Here is a 9,120-nt window from a genome sequence, read left to right as displayed (position 1 = left end):
TATTTGTAAAATGTTTTTATGAAGCCTGCGCCGCGTCTGTTTGACGCCCGATAACGAGGACAGGAAACATCTTCAGATTAATCAGCAAACTGACAGGAACAAATCTTCACCTCAAAGCACAGCAGTTCACATCTTATCAGATTTTCAGCCTTTTGTCCTCTCTCTAGTTCACGTTCAGCACTCGCAGGAATTCTTGGTTCATATTTTGTGCGTGAACCAGACGCCCTGCTTCCTGCTGGAACACCAATACACCAGACTGACCCTCCTCCTGTGGACTACAGAGAAATCTTTCAACCTGGGTGCTTGCCTTCATCCAGAGGAAGATGATGCTTTTCAGTTTAATCTTAACTGCAAAGTTCAGATTGAAATTTTACCACCAGAGGGCAGCATTTTATCAGCAGGTGTGTGTACTGCTTTTTTTTTTAACCTTTATTACATCTTCAGATCCTCCATCTCCCCAAGATTTACTTTTCCCAGCCTTCCACTGTAGATACGAATATAATCTAATAACTCACCTGGTTCACTCAAGGTTACACTGATTTAACCTTAATCACTGCTCCACCTTGTGGTATAAATTGGTATCACACCAAATGACAGCACAGACGTGCTTTACCTTCAAGATAACACACAGATATTTTGGACACTAAGTTTTACAGCAGTTTTTTCTTCATGTTCTGATGATGGTTTTAGTTCATTTTGGAAGATTTTACAGCATTCATACATTTAGTATCTTAGGGAAAAAAAAATCTATGTGACCGTCAGACTCAGTCAATACAAAAATACAAATTTAAAACATTTTAAGCTTTACATGATCATTACAGTTTTTTTGAAATATTGTGTTTTAAATGAAGAGAATTAGAGTTAAACTCAAATGATCTAAACACATAATTATGGCTCCGCCCACCACAAGTATCTGTGTTTTATCACATTTTTTTATTTAGGTTTTCCCTCAGACAATGTGTTTTCTGGCAGTTTCTTCTGAGTGGACCACGAACACTCAGCATTCTCCTTCCAGTTCACCTCCTGCGTGTCATAAACTTCCTGTTGATCACAAGCACACAATCAATAATCAATAATCATTGAAATGCTGTGTCGATTGCGCTGATCAGACTGGCTTCGAGGTATCACCTTCTTCCAAATGGGGACATTAGCCTTCAGCTGGCTGATGCAGTGCTGGATTGCCTGCTGGCCGTCATGGCGGTGAGGAGATGAGATCGCCATGACAACACTGGTTTCGCCCACCTTCACCCACCTGATGGTGGAAGCTATGTGTCATATTTTTTATTTAAGTTAAAAACTACAAATGTAACACCAGCGTGGCCCCGCCAACCTGCCACATTTAGCGTCCTCACCCGAGCCTGTGGTGGACGCAGATGTGTGTCACGCTTTGCCAGCGCGCTCTGATGTCAGCACACAGCTTGTTGAACTCTGATTGGGCCATGGGCTCATATGCCTCGTACTCCAGTCCAACCACCTTCCTGCCGTCTGCCTCGTCCTCGCGGGTGGTACCTGTGTACACACATAGCACGCACAGGCGCATGCACAAATTCGTATAGCCAGCAATGTGAGGACTCATCCACACCTGGTCCTGAACCACTAAACAGCTCTTTGTAGTCTGACACACAGTGAGGAGGAGCTTGATCTCAAAAGGACGACTCATTGCTGTTACTGTTACTGGTTATTGATCTGCTTTAACAAACCTCTATATTCAAAGGAGCTTGCAAAGAAAAGCGTCTGGACTTCTTTAAGTTGCTTGAAGACGTTTCACCTCTCATCCGAGAAGCTTCTTCAGTCCTAAGGTCAAATGGTGGAGAGTCCCAGATATAAACCTAGTGGGAGTATCCCCCCACAGAGGGACAAAAGGACCCCCTGATGATCCTCTAATCATCTGAGCCAAGGTGTGAAACTGGGTGTGGGTCCCAATCAGCCAGGGTTTCAGGTGAGCTCATTGTGAAACCTGGCCCCACCTTATCATGCGAATTCCTGAGGTCAGATGGCCCAGGATGTGAGTGGGCGTTAAGGCGTATGGGGAGGGAACTCAAAACTGGATTATAGATGGCAGAGAGTTGGTATCGTAAACCACCGCCTCTGTTCAAAGATGGTCGCTCACAGTGGACATAGATGGCCTCTTTCACTCCTCTTTCAAACCATCTGTCCTCTCTGTCCAAAATGTGAACATTGGCATCCTCGAAAGAGTGTCCTTTATCCTTAAGATGCAGATGGACTGCTGAGTCTTGTTCTGTGGAGGTGGCTCTTCTATGTTGTGCCATGCGCTTGTGAAGTGGCTGTTTGGTCTCTCCAATGTAGAGGTCTGGGCATTCCTCGCTGCACTGTACAGCATACACCACATTGTTAAGTTTGTGTTTAGGAGTTTTGTCTTTAGGGTGAACCAGTTTTTGTCTGAGCGTGTTGCTGGGTCTGAAATGCACCGGGATGTCATGCTTGGAGAAAACTCTCCTGAGTTTTTCTGATACACCGGCTACATAGGGGATGACAATGTTGTTGCGTCTGTCCTTCTTATCCTCCCTCGCTGGTGTCTGATCTTCTTTTCTGTGCCTCTTTGCTGACTTTAAGAACGCCCATTTAGGATAGCCGCACGTTTTGAGTGCTTCCTTTACATGCGGAAGCATGTAAAGGAAATGTTGAAATGTTGTCTGAAATGTTGTAGTTTAAAAGAAAATAAAAGAAAACATACTTTGTTTTTGAAATAAAGTAACTAGAAGAGCTTCCTAAAATAATGGAACTGTAGCTTTGTCCTCAAATGTTTTTACTTTACCTTCTTTCTTAAATACTGACATTTCACACAATTTTACATGAAATGTTGAAATGCTGTATTGGAACATTAAATAAAAATTCAGCTTTTGTTTTTCTAAAATGCCTTTACACAAATTTGAGTAGTTATAAGAAGTAAAATTTTAAATATTTTATCAATATGCCAGATTTTCTTTTCCTCTCCAGCATTTGACACTTTACATCCCCATCCTATATTAAATATATCACTTTCCCCTTTATCAAATGCTTCTGACTTATTTTCCTCTAAAATATTTAAAAATAAAAGAAACGTGCCATATTGCTTCTTGATGCATGCTCAGTCATCCAGGTAAGTAAATAAAGTAAATGGGAACAAACCTATAAATACTGAAATGGCTCCACACGAAGGGCTGCTGACAGAGTCGACCACTTCCTGCACAGACAGCCAATCACGGCTCAGCTTGAAGACATCGCTCAGCCCCTTCGACATCTTTGAAAAGAAATGGTGGTTTAGATCAAACTTGTTGACTCTTTATCATTAATTTATTGGATTTAAAGTCACAACAGGAAAATATGCTTTTATTTTTAAATTGTGCAGTGAAGCAGGAGCAAATACCTGACATGGACCTTTTTCTTGATCTCTGATCAGTAATTACTTACAGTCTCAAGTCTCTTAGCCCCCGCTGAGCGGCGGCACTACGGCGACTTCGTCTCCGTCTCCCAGAGTCAGCACCTGGTCGCCGATGGGAACGTACTCCTGACGCACTGCCAACACGACGCCGTCCTGCAGCTCGCACAGTCTGGACACACAAACACTTGTTAGACCCTGACTCGTCTTCACACGTATGTTCATGTGTGCTTTTTTGTCTTTTTCTTTTTTTACCTTGGGTGCCGCTGTAGCAACAGCTTCCAAAGGTCGTGGCTGCTGATTGGTGTTGGCACGGCAACAGTCTTCTCTTCCTTCACACCTGCCAGCTCAACGCTTTTCGCGAAGTACAACACGCACACCTGAAGGAGAAAAACTATGAATCCATCAGATTATTTACCGTTAAACAGTGAGTTCTGAGTCATTCTCAGGGTTTCAAACTTCCTGTTTCCTGTGTGGAGTTCGTGTTATATTTATTTATCTGAAGCTCACAGAGTTTGTGTCAAAAATGTGCTTCATAAATAAAACAGGAGCTTCATTAAAAGATGTTTTTCCATCACATGAAGCTGTAAATGGAATTTGCCAGCTCAGAATGAAGACTTTCTTAAAGATACTGTGGTGTTACACTGAAGCTACACGTCCCAGGAAACCATGAACAGGAACACTTAACAAACGTTTGGGAAATCTGTTCATTAATCTATTTATTGGAGACTAAACATCAAAAAGCTTCAGGATCAAAGCATTTCTAATATTTTTCCGATCATCAGCGTGTACATTTCTGCTAACACGGGAAAACTCAAACTGCTTCCTGTTTGTGTTTGGAGACATGATGAAGACTTCCTCTTCCTACTCATCATCATGACAGCTGATAATGAATGATGATGATGGAAGATATTGATATCAAAATCAGCTTTGAACCACACAATTCTGACTTTTGGCAGTTTTTTTGTGTTTTTTTTTTTAAACATTTTAGTAAATATTTATTTGTTTGTTTGTTTTTTAACCAAAAACTGTCATTCTGAATTAATTACATACTTTATCCCCCAAATACTAAATAAATATTTTTTAAGACTTTTCTGATTTTGTTCCCTTAAATACCCTCTTAACTCATCAATTCTCCAGATTTATTACAAATTCTGAGAATTTCGCTAAAGAAGCATCATGAAAACATAAACGGGGGTCAAGGCCCATCCAAAAAAGTCACTGTGGCCTTCAGCTGATTTCTAATGATACCCTTCAACTGTAAATCACATGAATTCATACAGTTTGGTCATGAAAAAACTTAAACGCCCACAGAGTTAATGCAGTGTAAGCTCAGTTGAATTTGTAGTAACCAGCATGAGTGAGGAGGCCAGACTGGCTGGGCCTGTGCAGCACAGACTCTGGGAAATACCCGTCGTGTCTCTCTGAAACTGAAGAGGTCGTTCTCCAGCCTGTGCAGCTCATCTTAAAGCATGACAAACTCAAACACTGCAAAACAAATGGACACGTGTTGGGAATTTTCTACCCTAAACGTCAGCTTTACACCTGTGGCTACAACTTAAAGAAGTCCAGACGCTTTTCTTTGCAAGCTCCTTTGACTACGATGACCTGGATGACTGAGAACCTTCACAGACATATTGCCGTACATTTTTGGAGGAACACCCTTCAACTGGTGCAGGAGTATGAAAGGGAATCAAGGAAACTAGCGGATTATAGGAACCATCTCCATTTCAACCTAAGATGCAGACAAAGCAGAGTTGTTCCTAAGAGCCTGCGCCTTGGATCCACTGTCAGGGGATACAGAGCAGACTTGATTCTACAGAGAGCACAAAATCATCTTTTAAGTGAAAGGATAAGACAGGTCCATTTCACTATAGATGCCCTCCAGATCAAGATCAGCCAGACTCTGCAGGAACTGGAAACCCTTCTACCCTCTCCAATCTTATAAGAGGCTTACAAGTTTGTGGACAAGGCTCAGCGGGCCAAACACTCTAAAGGAAACGAAAGACAACGCAGGAAATTTCACACCTTGCTTTCAAAAACACACACTCCTCATTCTGAACCTACACAACCCAGAGAAGAAAACACACCTGAAGACAGTCAGGAGAAATGGGTAAAGAACTTTTCAGACCGGAATCTCACTGAACCTGAAAAGAGAGTATTAGCCAAAGGACTCAATTTTGCCATTTCTCCACAACAGTTGCCCATAGTGGACCTCATCACAGCCACAGAATCCGCCATACGGATTAATAAATTATCACAGACAGAAGCAGAGCAAATCAGGATGAAAGTCTCAGCCACCCTCTCCAGTGCCAAAGTCCCTCCATCCAACCTCACAATACAGGAAAAGAAGGCCGTCGCTTCCCTGACCAAAGACCACAACATCACTGTTTTGCCAGCTGATAAGGGAAGATGCACCGTGGTCCTAAACACTACAGATTACCATACAAAGATCACTACTCTCCTCAGTGACAACAATACCTACGAAGCCTTAAAGCGAGACCCCACAAGCAACTACAAAAAGAAAGCTATAGCTTGCCTTCAAGACTTTGAAAAGGACAAAATCATTGACCGCCTTACATATCACTGCCTTTACCCAGGGGATGCCATACCCTGCATTTACGGACTTCCTAAAATCCACAAGGAAGCTGTCCCACTCAGACCCATAGTCAGTAGCATAAACTCAGCCACTTAAAACATTGCAAAACACCTTGCTACCATCCTTGCTCCTCTCGTGGGGAACACCCCACACCACATCAAGAACTCCACCGACTTCACTGACAAGGTCCAGAAACTTACCCTGGATCCAGATGAAACCATGGTGTCCTTTGATGTAGTCTCTCTCTTCAATTGCATACCCACCACGGAGGCCGTGGAGACTGTCAGAAAACGACTACAAGAAGACAGCTCCTTGGAAGACAGGACCAACTTCACACCCGATCAGATTTGCACACTGTTAGACCTCTGCCTAACCACAACATACTTCAAATACAACGAAGGCTTCTACAGACAAAAACATGGCTGTGCCATGGGCTCCCCCGTGTCACCTATTGTAGCCAACCTTTACATGGAGGAAGTGGAAGGAAGGCTTTTGACTCTTCAAAGGAAGAGTACCCAGCCACTGGTACAGATATGTAGACGACACCTGGGTCAAAATCAAGACACAAGAAGTGGAATCCTTCACTGCGCACATTAACACGGTGGATAAAAACATCAAGTTCACCAGGGAAGACACAAAGGACGATTGTTTGCCTTTCCTGGACTGCGCTGTGCACATTGAAGAGAATGGCAACCTCAACATTGAAGTTTACCGGAAGCCCACACACACGGACCAGTACCTCCTCTTTGACTCCCATCACCCTCTGGAACACAAACTTGGAGTAATTAGGACCCTACACCACCGGGCAGAACATGTTCCCTCTAAGCCTGAAGGAAAAAAGAAGGAACACACGCATGTAAAGGAAGCACTCAAAACGTGCGGCTATCCTAAATGGGCGTTCTTAAAGTCAGCAAAGAGGCACAGAAAAGAAGATCAGACACCAGCGAGGGAGGATAAGAAGGACAGACGCAACAACATTGTCATCCCCTATGTAGCCGGTGTATCAGAGAAACTCAGGAGAGTTTTCTCCAAGCATGACATCCCGGTGCATTTCAGACCCAGCAACACGCTCAGACAAAAACTGGTTCACCCGAAAGACAAAACTCCTAAACACAAACTTAACAATGTGGTGTATGCTGTACAGTGCAGCGAGGAATGCCCAGACCTCTACATCGGAGAGACCAAACAGCCACTTCACAAGCGCATGGCACAACATAGAAGAGCCACCTCCACAGGACAAGACTCAGCAGTCCATCTGCATCTTAAGGATAAAGGACACTCTTTCGAGGATGCCAATGTTCACATTTTGGACAGAGAGGACAGATGGTTTGAAAGAGGAGTGAAAGAGGCCATCTATGTCCACTGTGAGCGACCATCTTTGAACAGAGGCGGTGGTTTACAACACCAACTGTCTGCCATCTATAATCCAGTTTTGAGTTCCCTCCCCAGACGCTTGAACGCCCACTCACATCCTGGGCCATCTGACCTCAGGAATTCGCATGATAAGGTGGGGCCAGGTTTCACAATGAGCTCACCCGAAACCCTGGCTGATTGGGACCCACACCCAGTTTCACACCTTGGCTCAGATGATTAGAGGATCATCAGGGGGTCCTTTTGTCCCTCTGTGGGGGGATACTCCCACTAGGTTTAAATCTGGGACTCCCCACCATTTGACCTTAGGACTGAAGAAGCTTCTCGGAGGAGAGGTGAAACGTCTTCAAGCAACTTAAAGAAGTCCAGATGCTTTTCTTTGCAAGCTCCTTTGACTACGATGACCTGGATGACTGAGAACCTTCACAGACACCTGTAGCTACATTTCTCTGAGGTGTACTGTGTATACATCTTTGGTTACATACTGGTTTAAAGTAGCTTGTTTACCCTAAATAAGCCTGTAAATTTGACCCAGAGTTCAGGTTTAGTAATCATAAAGGACTGACTCTCATGTAATCTTTAAACTGTGATTGCTGACCCCTTTTTAAATAATACAATAATAATAATAGTAAAGTCCCCTTATCCAACCCACCCTTTAAAGGGGCTCTGGTGCTGATCCTGCAGGAATGTCTTTTAAAATTACATTTAATCACAAATGAACCTGAAAATTAAAGTTAAAAATCACATTAGGCCTTTGTTGTTTACCGAAACTGTTACAGACGTGTTTATTCATTCAGTGCGGCTCGCATCTGAGCATGCCTCATTCTACTGTATTCACTCCTACACTCTTGTATGTTCAGCAGCAGCAGGAGGACAGAGCATGGAGGTATTCAGGAGACGCATGTTCCTGGAAGTTATGAAACCGGTATTTAGGTCAGATTCTTCATTCAGCTCAGCAGATACCCAACACTTATGGTTCTTATTGTACCGACAATGGGAGAATAAATAACTTTAATGCTTTAGATGTTTTTAAATATTAGAAATGGTTTAAATATTAATGACAGTTTTCCTTAAAACCATCTAAAAACTCGTAAAAAATACAAATGTTACAACTTTTTACCGGATATGTTTTTCCCCTCAACATAACCTGATAAAATGCTCAAACTAATTTTGTGTCTTTATCCTTTTAATCCTCTCCCTTCATCTCCAGATTTCACCATCAGCGCAGACCTGCAGACACACGGAGGACAGACACCACCGCAGGTGTGCTGGCTGAAAGGGGGAGGAGCCTTTTGGAGGATCAAGTTTGACCTTTCGTTGTTTGACGTTTCGCTGTTTGATTAACCTTTTCCTGCTGATCAGCCATGGCGCCCTTAGTTCGCCTCCAAAAGTCCGTTTGAAAAACATCAAATCTGAACATTTTTCACCCCAAACATACGCGTTTCAGCCCAAACACCGCTGATGACGTCATCGTGACATGAGCCGGGGTTCGGCTTCGGTTCGGCTTCGGTTTCCGATCACATGTCTGAGTTTTGTTTGAATGTTTGTTTCCTGCAGCTAGTCTGAACTTCTGTTTCTCTGACAGGTAAATGTGACACAGTCAGTGTGGTGTAACGTCAGAAAACTCGCACAGGTGAGAAAAGACTCACCTGCGCAGTCATGAAGAAACGTGCAGAGGTCAAGCATGTGAGGAAGGTTTCCAGCTGTCGGTGAGCAGCAGGAGACAGGAACGCGTTTCCTTTCCGCAACTTCCTCTTCAGCTTCATGAGCG

The 9,120-nt window shown here is 43.3% G+C and overlaps 2 protein-coding genes across 3 annotated transcripts; both read right to left on the bottom strand.

Annotated features, from left to right (window-relative positions):
• Positions 1 to 3,241, bottom strand: LOC146383293 (molybdopterin synthase catalytic subunit). 2 transcript variants are annotated; one of them, XM_084936824.1, is made up of 4 exons: positions 3,130 to 3,241; positions 1,353 to 1,509; positions 1,129 to 1,252; positions 1 to 1,041 (listed from the first exon to the last, which is right to left on the bottom strand). In XM_084936824.1, exons 1-4 carry the CDS (start codon positions 3,239 to 3,241, stop codon positions 934 to 936), a joined length of 501 nt encoding a protein of 166 aa, XP_084792950.1. In that variant the 3' UTR covers positions 1 to 933. The 2 variants fall into 2 exon arrangements, with proteins under 2 accessions (XP_084792950.1, XP_084792949.1); XM_084936823.1 differs by having other exon boundaries at positions 1,353 to 2,654; positions 3,130 to 3,218.
• Positions 3,242 to 3,424: 183 nt separating this feature from the next.
• Positions 3,425 to 9,120, bottom strand: mocs2 (molybdenum cofactor synthesis 2). Its single transcript, XM_084936825.1, has 3 exons — positions 8,999 to 9,120; positions 3,635 to 3,759; positions 3,425 to 3,551 (listed from the first exon to the last, which is right to left on the bottom strand). Exons 1-3 carry the CDS (start codon positions 9,113 to 9,115, stop codon positions 3,425 to 3,427), a joined length of 369 nt encoding a protein of 122 aa, XP_084792951.1. The 5' UTR covers positions 9,116 to 9,120.

Source organism: Perissodus microlepis, chromosome 7, assembly GCF_051167445.1.
Source record: "Perissodus microlepis isolate ML-2025 ecotype Zambia chromosome 7, ASM5116744v1, whole genome shotgun sequence".
Taxonomy (NCBI): domain Eukaryota; kingdom Metazoa; phylum Chordata; class Actinopteri; order Cichliformes; family Cichlidae; genus Perissodus; species Perissodus microlepis.
The sequence above is the reverse complement of the archived record's forward strand: the minus strand, read 5'-3'. Positions and strand labels throughout refer to the sequence as shown.

Coding starts and splice junctions, on each gene's coding strand:
- LOC146383293 (XM_084936823.1), bottom strand. CDS start 1,660: ATGAGTCGTCCTTTTGAGATCAAGCTCCTCCTCACTGTGTGTCAGACT. Junction 1,253..1,352: donor TGCGTCCACCACAGGCTCGG/GTGAGGACGCTA, acceptor TTCCACCATCAG/GTGGGTGAAGGTGGGCGAAA. Junction 1,042..1,128: donor ATGTCCCCATTTGGAAGAAG/GTGATACCTCGA, acceptor TGTGATCAACAG/GAAGTTTATGACACGCAGGA.
- mocs2 (XM_084936825.1), bottom strand. CDS start 9,115: ATGAAGCTGAAGAGGAAGTTGCGGAAAGGAAACGCGTTCCTGTCTCCT. Junction 3,760..8,998: donor GTTTCTTCATGACTGCGCAG/GTGAGTCTTTTC, acceptor TTTCTCCTTCAG/GTGTGCGTGTTGTACTTCGC. Junction 3,552..3,634: donor TTGCTACAGCGGCACCCAAG/GTAAAAAAAGAA, acceptor TTGTGTGTCCAG/ACTGTGCGAGCTGCAGGACG.